The 18,906-nt window shown below is 50.6% G+C and overlaps 1 protein-coding gene across 1 annotated transcript; it reads left to right on the forward strand.

The window, feature by feature from the left end:
* The first annotated feature begins 561 nt into the window (after positions 1-561).
* aftpha (aftiphilin a) lies at positions 562-18,470 on the forward strand. The gene is made up of 11 exons (XM_035407025.1): positions 562-757; positions 5,882-6,899; positions 7,008-7,745; positions 11,270-11,454; positions 11,602-11,728; positions 11,972-12,028; positions 12,381-12,515; positions 12,988-13,048; positions 13,688-13,771; positions 15,814-15,937; positions 17,057-18,470. The coding sequence occupies exons 2-11, from the start codon at positions 5,919-5,921 to the stop codon at positions 17,199-17,201; spliced, it is 2,637 nt and encodes an 878-aa protein (XP_035262916.1). The 5' UTR covers positions 562-757; positions 5,882-5,918; the 3' UTR covers positions 17,202-18,470.
* The last annotated feature ends 436 nt before the right edge of the window (positions 18,471-18,906 follow it).

Below are 18,906 nucleotides of genomic sequence, written 5' to 3' on the forward strand. Positions count from 1 at the left end.
TTCATAATTCAGCTTTTGGTAAGTAGCTACAGGTTTCATTTAGAATAAGGAATACAAAGCAATGTATTTGATCATTATTCGAACGGAGCCATATAAATAATGTTCTAACATAAATTTTTATTTAAAGTGTAAAATTTGTCTTTATCTTAATAAATGTGTAACATGTTACTTGTTGCAAATAAAGTGTACATCTATTACTTTGAGATACTTGTTCATAAATGTTAATATGACTGACAGTCAACGGAAACAAACGCAAATTACTCCCGCTAATTCGACCTAGCTACCTTAAAAAAACTATACTGTAGTAAAGTTAATTATCTTGGATATTTAGTAAATTGTACGTAAGAAATGTATCAATTATTTGTATTGTAGCACATGTAAAGATTGTATTAGATATTTAAGTTATATTCGACTGTGAACAAAACAGTTTTCGTTTAAACAAACAGATAATGATGTCAAACACTAAATGGCATGTCTCTCTGTTGTCCTGGAGCGCCTGGTAAACAACAACCTGCTCCAGCCGGAAGTGACGTTTTTAAGTCCCAGAGACATTGTGAAAGTGTTGCATGCTGGGTAAGGGACGGAGACTCCGAGGTACAGGGGGAGGACTGAGCGAATTCAAGCCGGTTGTTTTAACCTTCATTTATCTAGACTTAACTCAAGTACAGTAAATTCTGTAACCTCCCTTTCCCCACTTCTGACTGTGACGGATGTCAACTGCACCTGAACAACGAGAATGAACCTTCTTGGTCTGAAGGTAAGATAAAATGTTTCTTTGTGTACTGTCAGCCTTGGCAGGGTAGATAGCTAGCCTGCGAGTTGCGTTAGCTAACGGAGGGGTAGCTAGGTTGCGAGCTGGATAGGGAGGGAGTAGCCTTTGGCGAAATCTGACCTGAAGAATCTCATTAAAAATGAAAGACAGCCTTCTCTGCTTGGAGTTTAGATTTCATTTCAGGACTGGCCTTATCCTAGTCTGCACTGACTTTCTTCAAACGTTGTCTGCCGTCATAAACTGACGCTAGTCCCTACATTTCCCATCCAGGTTAGGCCCTATTCTAAGACAGCTAGCGTTAGCTTGCTAGCCAGACTAAGTCGCACCTGCTTCCGCTTTTGTGTTTTTCATTGTTGATAGTTTTGAAAGGTTTAACAGAGCCAGTTTCCCATTTATCTACGATTTGAAAATGTTTCTTATATCACAGCGTTCACTTCGGTTTGCATGAACACTGCGAAATGATACCATATGACAGCTGTCACCGAATCGACATGAGCTGTAATATTACTGTAGCTCGACAGCAGGCTAGCTAGTTAGCTTAACAAGTTAGCCAGCTGACGAATACTATATAGACGTTGGGGTTTAAAATAAGAATTTAAGGGTTAACATGCTAACCAACCGGCTGACTTAACTTACGAACTAAGTTAGCTTCCAGGCTTGTTATGTTGCTGGCTGGCGAACAAGCTAAGTTAGCTAAACACAGTTGTAGCAAGTGAATGCCAAGTCAGTGGCTTAGCTTTGATGGGACTCGGGAAAGGTACGAAGCTTCTACCGCCTAGGTGGCTAGCCTAAAAGAAAGCTAGCTAAAAATAAATCCACAATTTTGAATAATTTAAGACTTGTAGATAACACTACGGGATATATTTGATTTCATACAGCGTGTTCCTGTGCATACTAATGTATGCAAAGCTGCTATTTTGCATCGTCGTTTTACGGAAATGGCCAGAGTCTTTTTATATGAAACCGCTTGAAGCAATATAGAAATTTGCACGCTGAGTAATTTGAATAGCTTTGTAGGTAGCCTCGCCTATTTTGTGAAGTAGAGTCATGTCATGTTTTGCGTAATGAAAAGTAAAATAATATTGTTTGTTGATGATAGGGTACACTATTACCTTCCAGGTAAATGTGTATGTGTGTGGATATGGAAACAGGTGTTTGGGCTCGCCTTTTATCGAGATAAAAGAACCTTACGTGGTCACTTCTTTCATACGTGTGTTCATTTGCATTATTTAACACGGTCTTCTCAGTTGAAAGAAGGCAGTCGAAATTTTCAGAATTGAGTGAAAAAAGAATGTAGGCTTCAATTTACTGCGTGCTTACACTTTCGATAAACACAAAATGTGGGAAATCTTAAAACTTTCTGGAATTTTTACATTATTATGTATCATGTAAATAATGTATTTTGCTATTGTTTTAATTTGTTAACCGTCAGGGCTCACGTAGGGCAGTCTGCAAACAGCACTCACCGGGGTTCTTGTTTGCACATTGACTCCCCCAACTCGCGTTAGGCTAGGTTTTAACTCCTTGAGCCGCGACAAAGGACACACCTTAGCCGAGACAAAGGCATCCTTCTTCAATCTTGCATTTGCAAAGTGTTGCTTTGTAGAACTTCTTACAGGTTGCTGGTCTCGTAACATTACAGATTTGTGAACTGAAGTGTCATAGCCAGCCGTGCTGCTTTCCCATTGGATAACGCATTACCTGGCGGCTGTTGAAAGGTGGGTCGTTTTTGGCTTCCAGCCAGGTATAGCCGTAGAACAGGTGTTGGAAGTTAATGGAATTAACTTGCTGGAATAAAAGACTTTCAATAAACTCTGCACTTATAAATGCATGACAAACTAATTCTAATCCCATAATAATAATTTGTGTGCAAGGTCATAGTTGTAAACGGGTCGAAGCTATAACATTTATTGTTCTCCTGAAGCATGACAATTAGCTGACCTCTAACAGTGCAGTGTTTACACATTATTTTGGCAAGCACTTCTTTCCACTGTGGCTGGTGATAACACGCTGATGTCTGAATGGTGCCCACTATGCGCTCACGTTTGACTAATTCTCTGTGTTGGCAGTAAGCGTCAGTGTTTAAAGCTCTTTGGGGACAGCCGTATCGAGATACGATCGTATTTACTACTGTACACCGCTCTGGATAAGAGTGTCCGCTAAGTGTCTGTAGTGTAATGTAATGTAATGTAATGATCTGTGTCTGGTTTTGCATCTGCTTGTGAAGATACCAAGACGCACGAGGAATGCAATGATCGCTGAAAAGGCCTCTTCCGCTCCTGCTCGCTTTGTGTGGACGTGGAAAACGCCGTGTAAAACAGGGAGGGATCTCCTGTACGGCACTGTGTGGCAGGAGGGTGGCGGTAGGTCCGGGCCGCACAGGGAAAACGTGATCGCAGAGAGCGTAAGGAGGGTTTTTCGCATTTCGCAGTCGCCCGTGGTGATTGGCAGCAACGCGGCACGAGCCGCTCCAGCAATTACGGCGCCTGTTGTCGGCCAGCGGTAAACAGGAAGCGAGGAGAAAGTTCAGCTGTGACACTCGCCCCACACCCCCACACCCCCACACCCCCACACCCCCCCCTGCATCTGGGCTTTCGCCGCTTGATAGCTCCTCCGCTTCGCTGAGTAAAAAGGAACGCCACATTGATTGTTCACCGACCTCATTTCCTCCCACTGTCCCCTGCTCCGCTCCTGGCGAACATGGCCCCCTCGTCTCCAGGTGTTACCACTCCCAACGCTGCACCAGCCCCATTATCACTTAATTACTCTCTAATGGAAAACGATCCGTCAGGTCCTCGGCTCTGAGGGGCTCAGGGCTTTTAATTTGAGCTTACAAAGTGCGTTTGATCACGCACAGAAGGTTGTTTAATTTTGGGGACCCCCTCTTCTTTTTTTTTGGTGTGCAAAAAGTGGGTTTGTGGCTGGCCTGGAGTTCGGTCACGTGTGCACCTTAAGTGCTGTTATGCCTAATTATGTGTCTGAGACTGGCTCCTCCAGAACAACAGCCCCCAGGCCCACTGAGCAGCACAGTTCTTAGTCATTTCACCTCAATCACAAACCTGACCGTTTTGTGCAAAAAAGGCAAAACTGGAATAAGCACAGGGCACCGCCCCCAAAAAACCCACCTTTTGGTAGAACACGGTGTAACATTCTGGGGTTCTTCAGAAAGCGGGGTTCATTAATAAAGGTCCCCCTCCTGTTCCTGGATCAGCTCGGTTAGCCATTTGTCAGCTCGGTAGAAAATAAAAGGTCACCTCCGGAATGTCGGCTCGGTGTGTGTGTGTGTGTGTGTGTGTGTGCGTGTGTGTTTTAAAAGGTCTCGTCGAGATTGATTTGTCTTAACGACCCTCACAGGGTGTGGGTTTTATTCCTCTCTCCGGGTCTTGCCTGCCCCTCTTCACTTTTAGCGGTGACATGTTTTATTATTTTTTTGTTCTTCTCCATCGTAGTCATTATTGCTGGGTCGTACCAGGATACAGGACGTTTCTGGACTCGATGGTCTTCAGACGGCGCGTTGGCTGTGACACACAGGCGCGTAGCTTGGCTGCTAGTCATGGCCTACTCGTTCGCACCTCAACCCACTGCTCATTTTTTTTTTTACCGCAGCAGAGAACACGACAGCCTGGGGTTCGCTTATGAAACGCGTTGAGAATTTGCAAAAGCACGCTACTTTTCAGACACAAGGTGTCTGTCTGGGTGGCAGTACAGTATAGCAGCGTTGGGAACCGGACTTGCAGCCGGGAGGTTGTGGGTTCGTTGCCATTGCACCCTTTGAGCAAGGTGCTTAACCTGCATTACTACAGTAAATATCCAGCTGTACAAATGGATTGTATGTGTAAAAAAAAAAAAAAAATTCAAATCATTCTGCAGAAGGCTGTCTGCTGACTGCCTGAGAGTAAATCTTCCAGCTCGGGTTCCGCTGCAGGTCAGAAGGTCCGAAGCGCTTTCAGACAGCGGCTCAGGTGCTCTGCTTCCCAGGGCCTCCTGTTATATTCCGGGTGAAAGCAGAATAGTAGCCACGGCCACCGGCCGCTCTGTGGTGTTAAAGATGTTCATTTTGGTATCGTTTTGCCGTATGTGGTGTATGGTTTGATTGGTTCTAGATTAATGCGGTCTGCTGTTTGATTGGTTCTTGATTCATGCGGTCCGATGTTTGATTGGCTCTAGATTAATGTGGTGTGCAGTTTGATTGGCTCTAGATTAATGTGGTGTACGGTTATGTTTAGTGTTGAATAATGTGGTGCGTGGATTAATTGATTCTAGATTAATGTGGTGTGCGGTTTGATTGGCTCTAGATTAATGTGGTGTGTGGTTTGATTGGCTCTAGATTAACGTAAGCGTTAGATTTTATCTGAAGGTCCTGACTCATGTTGCGGAACTGGTTCAATCCTGAAGTTCCTGTTTCTGTAGCTGGCAGCACACGCCAGTGCCACCAGAAGTGGAGCAATGAGTTGCTTCGCTCAACTTCCTGGACCTTATCATGTGACTTATACGTTTGCACTGCTAGAATTGCTCTCTTAGAAATGTTATGAGCTTTGAGTACAGTACAGAGCTGTGGTTTTTGAATTTGTTCCTTTGATCCTGTTTGGCTTTGACAGTCCTGTGCAGATTTGATCTGAAGCGAAAGTCCAGCCATCATCTGGTATTTTCTGTGATATGTGATAACTGAGAAACCAGTTCAAAAGCATCATGTAACAAGGCTAAGCTAAAGGAAGTAGTCTGCTCAGGTAATTGGTATTCTGGGATGCTGTTAAACCATAGCCAGTATTCTGTTTCACTTCCCTTCAAACCAACTACTGTACATAGGCTTCCTACTTTACGTGGGTCATTTAAATAATGGCATTTAGATCATTCCCTCGTTTGTACGAAATGATCTAATTTTTAATCATTCATAAAAAAAGGCTTTAAATCCCGTAGCCAATCAGAGAGTGTCGAAGGACACAATTCAGGCTTTTAACAGTAAACAAATATTTTCATATTAATGACTATTAAGCCTTTTGTTCCATCGCTAAACACAGGCCGCCGCCCTATTGGTGGCTTGAGCAGTGAGTGTGGGGGTCGTAGGTCACGGAGTGCAGTTTGACTGACGCGCGTCTCGTTCCCCCGCAGGTGTGAGCGCGAGGCCGGGAGAGACCGCCGCGGGACCATGGAGCCCGACGTGATCCGCATGTACTCCTCCTCCCCGCCCCCGCTGGACGACGGCGCCGAGGACGACGACGACGACTTCGGCGACTTCGGCGCCTTCTCGGGCGTGCCGTCCAGCGTCAGCTTCACCGAGTTCGACACGCCGCCCGTCTTCGGCCCCGCCCAGACGGCCACGGCGGCCGACACCTCGCCCCCCAGCCCCTTCGCGGAGCTGGGCCCGGGGCCCGCGGGCAGGGGCCCCTCGGGGGGCTTCCCTGCGTTTCCTGCCTCCGACCCCCAGGGGGCAGACTCGAGCGCCGGCCTGGAAGGCCGACCCGCCGTGAAAACCGTCAGCGCCGAGGAGCTGAAAAGGCCAGCGGACCACGCCCCGCGCGGCGCTCACTCGAACTCGTCCGAACCCGAGCCGGGCGGCGGTCGGACCAAGGCCGACGCCCACAGCTGCAACGGCGGCTTCGCCGTGGACGAGGTTCTCACCAACGGCTTCGTGGCCTTCGACGGAGAGGACGCGCCCTCCTGCCCGTCCCCCGATCACCCCGCAAACAAAGGGACCGCCCCCTCCACGCCGGACTCCTCCCCTCCCAACACCGAGGACGAGTTTGATGACTTTTCCGCCTTTGGCGGTGCCGGCGCGCCTAGAGACGCTGGGTCGGAGCAGGTCGCGGGCGGGGGGCGGGCAGACGAAGGGAAGCGATTGGCCGACGGTGTCGGCGACGAGCGGTCGGACCCGGGGGAGGCGGAGTCTGTCGCGGAGGAGAACGGCGTCAGAGACTCTCACTCCCCGCGGCCCGACGCCGCTGACGTCCCCGCGGTCGTCACGGAGACCCTTAGCAACGGGGACAGGGGCTCCCTCTCGGACGAGGAGACTGAGCGGAGGGACGCGGACTCTTTTAGCGAGCGGACCCCGGACCCCGCGGACGTATCAGAGCAGAGCGGGGCGCCAGTCATCCAGAACGGGAACGGGCGGGTAGAGGAGGGGGAGGGGGGGGAGGAAGAGGAGGAGGAGGGGGAGGGGGAGGGGGTGGAAGAGGAGAGGGAGATGGAGGGGGAGGGGGAGATGGAGAGGGAGGGGGATAGGGAGGGGGTGGAGAAGAGGGAGGAGGAGGGGGAGGAGTTGGGCGGGTGCGATGGAGAGGCAGGGTCTACAGGCTATGATGACGGGGTTTCGAGCAGGGGCGGGAAGGGGGCGGAGAACGAGGTGGGCGTGTCGGTCAGCGAGAGCTTCGCGTCCTTCTGCCAGGCGGTGTCCCCCGATGGGACGGAGGATTTCGGGGACTTCAGCGTGCCGGGCCTCGCCCCTTCGGCGTGTCCCGAGGAGGAGACGCTCACGCCGGCTGACCCCAGCTGGCCCACGGAGGAGGAGGAGGAGGAGGAGGATTTCGGCGACTTTGGCGATGCCAGCTCCGTCAGCGGTCCGGGTTTCGCCGACTTTGACCGGACTGAGTCTGAGCAGCCCGCTGAGTCGGCAGATTCGGCCAGGGACTCCGGGGAGGACGAGGGCGACTTTGGGGACTTCAGCGCCCCGCAGGAGGACGGGGCGGGCGAGGGAACGGTCGGCGGGGAGGGGTTCGCGGAGTTCCCCGGCAGCGACAGCTTCGCGGACTTCAGCGCGGCCCCCGCGGGCGCCGGTCCCCACTCGGGCCCTGCGTCCGGGTGGAGCGCCTTCGAGGACCAGGACGCGGGCGCGGACGACGACTCCTCCTCCTGGGCCGCGTTCGGGGAGGAGCAGAGCGCCGCCCCTTCGGAGGGCCAGGCACGGCTTCAGGACAGCGCGCCCGTCACAGCGCCCCCTGCTGACGGCTCCCAGACCTGCAGGAGAGACAGCCTGTCGGTAAGTTTGTGCGAGCGCTCCGCGTTTCGGAATGCGAGGGAACCGACGGCGTGCGGGTGTGTTTGCGCGGTGAGCACTCCGCTCTGACGCGGCAGCCTGACTTACCCACGCTCCAGCGCCTCCTCCCGCCAGCACTCCCCTTGGAATGTGAACCAACGGGACGCCCCGCCCTGAATAAACAAGCGCAGGTCGTCCCTAACGTCTCTAATCCGGGCTAGAGCCGGAATGGGCCCCCGCGGCCCCTCCCCCGCCCCGCCCCGCCCCGCCCCGCCCAGCCAGAGCGTGACGGAGCTTCCTGTGGGGAGACCTGCTGACAGGAAAGCTCAGCCGGTTCTGCAGTGTTCATGTTTTTTCACGAGCACGATCAGACTTTGGACTGAAAGCACCCTGCCCCCGTCTCTGTTTCTCCACATTTCTCTCAGATGTGCAGAGCCTGACTCTCACTGATGATATGAAGTGTTCTGAGTCGTGTCACTGTTTTTTAAAATTACTCCATGTTCAAGTCAGTTTGCTCATTATCCGTCCATATTTCTGACCAATAGGAACGTGTCCTCTTCCGTTTCCTCGCAGTTGCCCACGGTAATGGGCCCTTTGAAGTCCAGCTGAATCATAGCGACCGCATGAATCGGTTTCTGGGTTTCTCTAATGGTGGGCGATTAGGAGTCTGAAGCCTGCTCAAAGCCATCGATTTATTCCTTTAAAGGTATCAGAGAGTTTTTTTCCCCCTATTTGCAACAGGAGTGGTTTCTCTTGCTCAGGCAGAGCGGTGTCCTGGCTTCGCATCCCTAGACCTCACGGTCGAGGTTATCGCACGCGCCGCAGCTAAAGGGGGAGCCCGCCCCCCGGACAGTGATTGGGGGCATTAGCGCTTGGAGATAAGATAAGATTTTTTTTTTACTGCGGCTGAACTTTGATGAGAAAGGGAGCCAAAAGGAGAGAGAGAGAAACGCCGATAAGAGCGGTCGCAGCCTGCCGAGTGTCTGTGGTGTGTGCCAGCCCCGGGGGATTGTGGGACATTCACCTGTCAGCACTCTCCCTCTCATTGTTAAGCGGTGCTCCCCTCTCTCGCAGCTCATTGGCTCCCGTCCCCCTGTCCCGTTCATTTGCAACGGCCGCTATAAATAGGCTAACCGCGAAGCGCGATCGCTGTGTTCCCGCTAGTGTTCCAGACGGCGCAGACGTTTAATGCGTCTCTGTTCTCCAGCGCGCCGGCTCCCAGACTTTCTGGGAACTGCAGCTTGGAACGGAAGGAACCTGCAGTAGCGTTATAATAAAAGATGTAAGTCTGATACGGCGAGATGCACAGCACACATAAAATCCATCTTGTCACGAGACCCCAGCGGAGGGAGGCGTCCCACGGGCTGGGAGCCACAGCTGTCTGCGTTTATTAATAATCAACGGTCAAGAAGGATGTTTTGGGAATTCATGTTCAGGTGTATGTTAAAGATTCAGCATGCACCTGGCATACGCTGTTCTGTGAATTAAACGTTTCATTTATATAGCACCGCTCCAGACGCACAAAAAAGTGCTTCACAGCGATGAGGGGGAACTCACCTCACCCACCACCAATGTGCAGCACCCACCTGTCATGAGACGAACACAGCTTTCCTGCAGAACTGAGCCTGACGCACAGCCCTGTCACATGTAGAGTAGTTATATGGGTGAAAGGGCAGCTGGGGGCGGAAGGTTCCAGAAGCTGAGATGGTCCTGGGGTCCGTTGTACCCTGGGGACCCCGGGGAAACAAATCCTGTGTGAATGGAGCTTTTGTTCGTGGTTGCATGATGTGTGGATAAACTGGTTGTGTGTGTGGGTCCTAGGGCCATCTCTCTGTGTTTTTACAAATGGAAGAAGAGGAGGTTTTAAAAAAAAATTTTTTATACTGCTTTCGTGTTTTCTTCATCTCAGAAACGAGAATCCTTTTTAGGTTTGTGTAGTTGGCGCCCCCTACTGGTTAAATCCGCAACAGCTTAATCACTTTATGTCCTGTGTGGAACCCTACTGTAGTCATGGCAACAGACTCACAGTGAAGAGTATGTGCTGTGTGGTTTGGTCAGTTTTTCTCCTTGGTTTCACAAAACTGTTGTGCCGCCTTATCTGTTTCAAAACATTACTTTAATGTCGAGCCTGTAACGCAAGCCGATAATTCAGGGGTTATTCTTTTTATAATAGTGAGTGTGCGTGTATGTGCATCTGCATATGCGTGTGTGTGTGCGTTTGTGCACGGGCGCATGCATGTTTGGCTCGTCTGCATGTCCCTCTCTTTCCCAGAATCCTCCTGGTGTGCGTGTGTCCATGTCGTGGGTGCCGGTCACCCACACAAGAGTTATTAATAAAGAGTAAACAGAGCTGTTCATCAGGGAGTCAGATGAGGTGAGGACACCATAAACAGGCAAGCAGCCCGCCGTTCAGCCACGATCCCCAGGAGGAAAACAAGGCCTGTGGTGCTGGTCTCCACACACGCAGCCCCAGAGTGTGCGGGTGGGAAGCAGGCGGGAGTGTGGGTGAGGTGTGCGGCAGGTGTGGGAGAGCAGCCGATGTTGTGATGAGGAGCAGATGGCGGAACAGGAGTGGAGCAGCCGTGGGAGCAGCCGTGGGTGCTGCCCTCTGTGCCGGTGTGTTTAAAAAGCGCGGTTTAACCGAGATGTGTTTGGATGGCTGGTTTTGGAAGGCGGGGGCCCGTACCCGTTATCAGACCCCTGAGGGGCTGGGCTCGCTCAGCACCGCCAGGCTCTCTCCGGGGCACCCGCGAACCGTCCTCACCATCCTCCCTGCCAGCAGCCCAGGAGACCCCCACCTTCCCTTCCAGGACCCCCCTCTCTCATCCTGGGACCTTTTGGAACCCCCCCTCTCCACTTCCGGGACCCCCTCTCCCCTCTCGTTGCAGCCGAAGTCCTGGCCTAATGTTCCAGTTTCCGCCGTGCTCCCACAGGAAGTGGCTCCTGGCTGGTCTGTGTCTCGCTGTTCTCCTCCTGTCCCGGGCTCTGTGTTCTCTGTGAATTATTTATCGTTTCCCCCTCTCTCTCCCTCTCGCCAGAGAGGCGTTTCGCTGTCGGCGCTGTTTGTTTCACGACAGACTGAAGCACCGTTGCGTTCTGGGTAATTCCTTAATTGCCTGCTCGTTTCGAGTGCCTCCTCTTTTGGTTCATTGAGGGAGGCTTTACATTTGTTACTGTTACGGTCTGAAATTCATGAATGAAAAAGATCCCCTGCACGCTGTGGAATCCTCCCAAAATGAGTTTCACGGTACAACATTGAACTTAAATTGAAAATTTAAAAAGGTGTTTTGGTATTTACCTCCCCCCCCCCAATATGTGTACAAATCCAGAGTGGGTTTATGGTGGGGAGGGGGGGTCACATGGTTCTCATCACTCTGGTTAGCCTCCCTAACAGATGGATTGGGTAGATTAGCGCTGTGTTTGCGTTTGCAGCACGTTAGATGCCAACTTTGTGCCTGAAAAATGTTTCTCAGTTAAAGAATTGCATTGACAGCCTCCCCCCCCCCCCGTCTCTGCCCCCCCTCCAGGTGTCGCTGGCCTGCAGGCTGGAGCGGCTCTTCCACACCTCGTTCCCGGACACGCCCACCCCAGAGCACGGCACGGAGGTGCTCACCCTGAGGGTCCTCCTGGATCCCCCGAGCCGGCCTGAGGAGGACGAGGAGGAGGCGGAGGAGGGAGGGGAGGCGGGGAAGGACACCCCTGCACCCCACGAGTGAGTCTGCCTCCGTTATTACCCTGAACAGGAGGCCTCTTTGTTAGCATAACAGCCGTAGCCCACTTTGTGAATGGGAAGCGGCCGCGGTCTGTGGTCATGGCGACTGTCGGGTCACGTGACCGCGCTGCGCTGTCGTTCGTGCAGGGACTTGGGCAGAGTGTGGCGGCAGCTGCTGGAGATCCATGATGCACTGGGGCTGAGGTACCAGTGGGGCGGTTCCCACAGCAACAAGGCCCTGCTCTGCTCGCTGGGCATCGACACCCGCAACATCGTGAGTTATGACCCAGAGTATGACATATAACACCATTAACCACAACTGTGCTGTGCATACATAGCAACCATGATACATGTGTGTACATACAGGCATGCCTAAATTAGGAAATAAATAACAGTAATAATACATTACTGTCTATACTGATTATTATGTATCACCATTTTATTTTCTGTCTGTCTCTCGCTCCCGCTCCCTCTTTCTGTCTCTCTCTACCACTCTCCCTCTCTCTCTCTCTCTCAGCTCTTCACAGGGCAGAAGAAGCAGCCGGTTATAGTGCCCATGTACGCAGCAAGCCTGGTGAGTGTGTGTGTGTGTGTGTGTGTGTGTGTGTGTGTGTGGAGAGTGTAGGGGTGTCAGGCTGTCAGTACCTGTAACGCATGTGCCAGCTCTTTCCCCTCCCCAAGTTTCCACTGTCTGTGCACTGACTCTCACACTTTCTCCCTCCTGCTCTTTTCTCTCTCTGTCCTCCCACACTTTTTCCCTCCCTCACACTTTCTCCTCTTCCCACTGTTCCACCACTTTCTTCACACCCTCCCTCATCCTCCCCCACCTTTTCTCTCTCTCTCCGTCCTCCCTCGCTTTCTCCCTCCCTCACACTCTCTCACACTCTCTCTCTCTCTCTCTCTCTCCCGTGTGTGGTTTTTGGCAGGGCATGCTGGAGCCCACCAAAGAGCCAGTGAAGCCCATCTCCGCCGCGGAGAAGATCGCCTCCATAGCACAAGCCCCGCCCCCGCCGCTGCCGTCCCCGGAGATGAGCGAGATGAGCTCGCCGGACCCCGGCCAGGTGAGCGCGCCGCGGCGGCGGCGATGGCGTCTCTCTCTCGCGGCTCGGCGGATTCGGCCCCGCGCGTGTCCATTAAACGCTAAGCGGCGCTCGCGCGTGTCCGTGCGCTGTACCGTATCTCACCTTAGCGGGCGAGTCAGAGACTGTGATTCAGGTCCAGTCTATTTATTTTATTTTTTTTATTTCACCTTTATTTCACCAGGCAAGTCATTAAGAACAAATTCTTATTTACAATGGTGGCCTGGCAGGCGACAAAAGCCACTTAAGGGAAGGGGAGGTGGGCTAGAAGATAAAAGCATGTTAAAGCACAAAATACATCAATAATAACAAACTGAACATAGTTTGTCTGTGTTTACACTGCTCGCATGAGGCAGCTTTGTGCGTTTAATGGATCCGTAGTTGGCGGACACCTTGCCTGGGTTTGGGCCTCACATGTTTTTTGTCGTTGCTGTTTGTTCTTCCCCCCCACCAGGAGGCGCTCCCGCCTGTCCAGTTTGACTGGAGCAGCAGTGGCCTTACGAACCCTCTCGATGGTACGTGCCTCTATGGTGGAGCCAGTCCCAGTCCCAGATGGGAGGGTCTGCTCTCTGTAATTATGTGTGCTCACTTATTCCTCAGGTAAAAGGTGTAACAAGGTGCCATCACCTGAGAGAAAGCCTGGGTTATCTCATTTCAGCCCCCGCATATTAGAGCACCATCTTTGTTCTCTGTGTGATGATCTTTGTTCCATTAAAGGGAAACGGTGTTGTGATACGCCAACGAACCTCACAGGAACTCACGTTTTAATAACGGTGGCCTTCCCCGGCGTCATCACCGTTTCTACCTCGGTTGGGATCGGCGCCGCTTCCCGTTAATGATCTGAACCTAACCCACGAATGAACCCAAGAAACCGAATCACGTTACCTCTGTACGTGTGGAAATTCTCCTGTGACCGATTCTGTCTGGCAGCACTAACCGATTCTTTTGCTCTTTAGAGACGTTCTCCTCTTCCTCATTAACCGTCGGTCAGCTCTTGTGTGTTCTCCTGTACTAATAAGAGAAGCTGCCTGTGTAAAGTGCGTCTCTTTCCCCTGCTTCTTCCACGCGTAACCCCTCCCCCCTGCCCCCCCCCCTCTCTGCCCCCCCCCCCCCCCACCCCCCGCCGTCTGTCCGGCCGCTGTTACACCCTCCAGCCAGCGGAGGCTCCTGTCTGCTCAACCTCGATTTCTTTGGACCTGTGGACGACTCTAGCTCTAGCAGCGCCACCTCTATCCCAGGTCAGCGAGCGTGTGGCCCCACCCGCCCACCCACTTCCTGTCTGCCACTTCCTGTTTTGCGGAAGGGCCGTTAACATGGCCCCGCCCCCTGTCGGCCGTCGCTTCCTGTGACGCTGGCACGGCCTCCCCAGAGGATGAAGAACCCATCGCTGATTCTTCCTGACCGGGCATTAATCTGCACCTTTCATTTTTAACGTTGTATAAGGATACTCGACTGATTGGAAGTTTATCACGGAAAAGTGATTAAACTGACCTGGGGAGGCTGTGGAGCTCACAGGAAGTGATGTCAGGGTCTGTCCTGTCTTAGCTGTCCTCTGTAGTCTAACACACACTGCGTGTTCTCGGATCGCCCGGTTGATGGAGTGACTTTTAACAGCAGGGGTGTCCCAATTAATGTGTCACAGGGTACAGTTCCAAATGAATGGAAACGCCATCTCTCTTAAATAACTCCGTAAATTCCGTCTCCATAATTTAGGCCAGATTTGAATAGCTGGTTGCCTACGGCTACAAATCAATTGAGGCTCCACTCATTTGTGTGTCATTTAGCCTTCTGTCCAATCACAGTAGAGCTGAGTAGTTTATCAATCACACAGTGATCTAAGAGGGTCTTCAGAGGTAGTCTGGTCAAACAGAAGCGCTATGATTGTATTGCGTGTGTAAGTATTGGACTAGGGTCCCTGGCGGCACAGTTTCATTTCTCTTCTTGATTCGTCTGATTAGAAAATCCATACGCCACCTTTCTCTGTGGAATAGTTTCCACCATTTTTGTCTGAAGGCAGCCCAGTGTAGTTATTCTGAAGCAAAGGTCTTGAAATTTACGAACCAAAGCAAGATGGAGTTTGTGCAGAGAGAGTGATTGAGTCATTCCTCAGGAAATGGGCTAGGATGTCGGGACTGTTCCTCACAATCCCTTCATTTTTAACACACATACTCCTTACCTTTCTGCTCCAGACAGCAAGTAGTTATTGCGAAATAAATGATCAATGATCATCCAAAATGGCCACCTTTTACTGAGGCCTCATTTTCAGATGTTTCTCTGGGGAAAAAATAGGGATAAGAATCTCATTCTTTAAGATTACAAGGGCTACCAAAATAATTTATTCGAACCATAAAAACAAGTCCTCTATGTAAAATATAGGGTCTGCTTCAACTTAATATATTTTTTGGCCACCAGAGTTCGCTGTTCTGGTTCAGTGTTCCAAAAGAAAAGGAAATGGAATTATACTGGTTTTTTGGGAGACCGTAGACTCGCAGTTCTCAATTCAATCTGCAAACGCAGTCAGCTATAAATGTTTAATTTTCAGGAAGATGTATCTGTAATGATCTCTCGCGCTTTCTCCTTTTACCGTCGCACCTGTGTGTTTCCCCTGGCATGGTGTGGTTCAGTGGAGTCTTTCGCTTGTCTGTCTGTGGCTGTCTGTCTTTGGAGCCTGGCAGCAGCACGATGTGGGGCAGTGTGTTTGCGTGACGTGGAGTGGCATGGTGTGTGTGTGATGTGATGTGGTGTGGCGTAGTCTGAAGAGTCTGGCTGTAGATCAGCATGTTGGGTTATGGGTGCGGGTTTGGCGTGGAGTGGGTTAAACAGGTGTGCTGGAGTGGGTAAGCAGATGTGTTGGAGTGGGTAAATTGCTGTGCTGGAGTGGGTAAGCAGATGTGTTGGAGTGGGTAAATTGCTGTGCTGGAGTGGGTAAGCAGATGTGCTGGGAGTGGGTAAGCAGTGTGGTGGTGTTGGTATGCGGGTGTGCTGGAGTGGGTATGCGGGTGTGCTGGAGTGGGTATGCGGGTGTGCTGGTGTAGGTAAATGGCTGTGCTGGAGTGGGTAAGTGGGTGTGTTGGAGTGGGTAAATGGGTGTGCTGGAGTGGGTAAATGGCTGTGCTGGAGTGGGTAAATGGGTGTGCTGGAGTGGGTATGCGGGTGTGCTGGTGTAGGTAAACGGCTGTGCTGGAGTGGGTAAGTGTTTGTGCTAGAGCGGTTAAACGAGTGTGCTAGAGCGGTTAAACGAGTGTGCTGTCTCTGACCGCTCCACTCTGGCCTGCCGAAGGTGTGGACCCGGAGCTCTACGAGCTGACCACCGCTAAGATGGACACCGGCAACACCGGCAGCCGCATCGCCGACGCCTTCGCCCGACTCATGTCCACCGTGGAGAAGACCAGCACCTCCACCAGGTCAGCGTCCCTCTCGGCATGCTCACGTTTGCAATGCATCCTGGGAAACGTAGTTCTAACAACATAACTGCTGTACGTCACTGTACTTTGATGCTGCATGTATAAATATGTATAATCCAAATGGTATCTTCCTTGTATAAGGTCATCAGCTAAACAAATTGGGGTAATCTTTGCTGCAAATCCGGGCTGCCCAACCATGTCTGAGGAGATATACCATCCTGTAGGTTTTCACTCCTAAAAACGCACCCCATTCAACAGCTGGAGTTCTTGTTGGGCTGCTAATTAGTGGACTCAGGGGTGCCAAATCATGGCTGAAATAAATTTACAGGATGGAAGATCTCCAAGAACAGGGTTGGGCAGCCCTGCAGTAAAAGCTTGTATAAAGTTTCTGTAGATTACTAATATTTTTGGCCCATATTCACCGAGTACATTTCCCCTGAATGGGTGTTTTGTCGGAGGTCCTGGGGCTGCTGTTAATGGAGACTTATGCACCACTTTTCCAGAGGCAAACACTGTCTTGCTCTGTGCATAGTTGTCATATAGTACACGAGCTGACCAGCTATGATAGAATACTCTCCACAGGAGGAGAGTTCCACATGGGACCACTAGGGGGAGCCAGACATTAGTGAATCTGGCAGTGTGCAGGGCTTGTGTGAGGGAACGGGGGGAGGTGTTTGTTAATTCAGATGAGGTGGCTAGCTGGGTGAGGTAAGGACATGCTGAACGCTGGAGGTTTGGGGGTGGGGGGGGGGGGCGCAGGGGGGGCCCGCTCTCGGGTCACGGTGGAATCTGTGATAGCTGGCAGAGGCAGGGAGGGAGAGAGGGAGGGGTAGAGGCAGGGAGGGAGAGAGGGAGGGGTAGAGGGAGGGAGGGAGGGGTGGAGCTGCCGTGTGGGAGGTCTGTGGGTAACAGCTGTTTCTCTCTGTCTTTTTCTCTTCCCTCGCTCTGTCTCCCACCCTCTTTCTCTCTTTCTCTTTCCCTCCCCATCTATTACTCATTATGTCTTTCTCCATTTTCACGCCCTCTCACTTTCTCTGCCCCTCTCCCTCCATCTCCCTCTTTCTCCCTCTACCTCTCTGGCCCTCCCTCTCCCTCCCTCTCTCCTCCCGGTACCCACAGGAAACCCAAGAAGGAGGAGAACCTGAGTGAGGAGGCAGCCAAGGTGATCGCTGGGCTCCCGGACCTCTCCTTCATGCAGGCCAAGGTGCTGATGTTCCCCACCACGCTGACCCCGCTGGGATGCTCCGCCCCCTCGCCCGACTGACAGCCTGACCCCCCCCCCCCCCCCCCCCCCCCCAACCGCCTCTTCCCACCTCCATCTCCCATCTGTTCAGTCATTTTTTTATCACTCTTTATTTTCCCTGTCTGATTCTGTTCTTTTTTTTTTTTTTAATATAATATTATTTTAATGAAGTTTTTCATTCACCCGTTATCCTCTGAATGAAGAAGGGTAGGACAGACAACTGTGGAAGTGTCCGTCTGTCTGTCTGTCCGTAAACAAGCTCCGCACAGACGGTGTAATAACAGTGATTATGAAAAATAAAAGCATATATTTATTTATAGACCGAAGTCCTATGAAGTAAGTCTTGTTTATATTAGGGGAATTAATCTGTAAATAATCAGGGATGAGCAGTGCTTCAGTTTTTTTTTTTGGAAGATTGTTACTTTTTTTTCTGTGCTGGGGGTGTAAATGTTCGTCATTGTGAGATAATGCCGGTTGAAGTCTTTTGCAAGGCACGAGTACAAAAACGTGAATTAGAGAAAATCTATAAATATCTACGACTTGAAACCAGCCTGCCTGCGAAATCCAGTGGAATGTTTCCTTGTGTTAATTGCCTTAGTTTTAAATTTCTCGTTTGTTTTACTCTCTGTAGATTTTACCCTAAACTTTATTTCTTCATGCGTACCATCCAAGTTCCATCTTTATTGTATAATTTTTTTTTTTGTTTAGTCTTGATTGTGGGTTTGATACGTAAGAAAAAGCAACCCAATGTGACTCTGAAAAACGCCTGTATTGGCACAGATAAATGTTTTTGTTTTATTCTTTTTTTTTGTTTTGTTCGGGAGGGAGGGAATTTACTACGGATCAAACCACTGACATTAGAGTGCTTTAGAAGTATTTACCTTTTGAAGGAGCTTAAGACGGTGATAATCAACTCAATCGCAAGGAACGAGGGACCAATATCCGCTTCCATGTTTCCGGTTACTTTTCGCTTCGTTGGCTGTGTCCACCTTTTGTTGTTCGTTTTTCCATGTTTTTCTCTTTCCCGTTTTACCACTGTAAACCTGTTTTAAGGAGGATTTTGCACATTGTAAAGATGAAATGGATGTAATCATAGTTCGCTGTGGCTTCAGACTGTGTACAGTACAACTATGGGCCGTAAAATGTATGGGAAAATTCCTATGGAAAAAGACAGTAGACTTGAAGAGCCTGTAAAAAGGTTAATATGCATGCCCTGGTTCTTTTCAGACTTTAGTGTGTAAATTTACTTTTAGTGTACACAAGAAATTAAAATAATTTAAGAGAAAAACATGACTGGCTGCTCTTGACTTTTCCCTGACTGATGGTGCACCGGAGTCCAATATGAGATCACCACATTCAGAGTCTATACGTGATCCGGATGCACAGATCCATAAATATTGGGACATGCTACAATTTCAATATTTTGCCGATGCTTTTGTCCAAAGCAACTTACATAAGTTTAATTTTGCTTTGTATGTGAACTACTCTGCGGAATCAGCCATGATGGTCTATCCTTAGTCACCTAATCGCTCCCCTATATTAGGTGCACCAGTCTCCTGTCTTACTGATACACGAACCAAATGGCGTGCCTGTTACCTGGAAACCCTGCAGTGAAGTAAATTAGGTTTTGTGAGATGCCATCTTCCACAGTCTCCAAGCCGGTTTAACATTCCGGAACATTTAAGGGCAGCCGGTAAATCAAATGTCTAATACTGTTCACGGTACA

Source organism: Anguilla anguilla, chromosome 2 (assembly GCF_013347855.1).
Source record: "Anguilla anguilla isolate fAngAng1 chromosome 2, fAngAng1.pri, whole genome shotgun sequence".
NCBI classification, from domain to species: Eukaryota; Metazoa; Chordata; class Actinopteri; order Anguilliformes; family Anguillidae; genus Anguilla; species Anguilla anguilla.

Excerpts from the sequence above, each read along its gene's own strand:
- aftpha (XM_035407025.1), top strand. The coding sequence starts at position 5,919 with ATGGAGCCCGACGTGATCCGCATGTACTCCTCCTCCCCGCCCCCGCTG. Across the intron at positions 7,746-11,269 it reads GCAGGAGAGACAGCCTGTCG|GTGTCGCTGGCCTGCAGGCT; the intron begins GTAAGTTTGTGC and ends CCCCCCCTCCAG. Across the intron at positions 11,729-11,971 it reads GCATCGACACCCGCAACATC|CTCTTCACAGGGCAGAAGAA; the intron begins GTGAGTTATGAC and ends TCTCTCTCTCAG.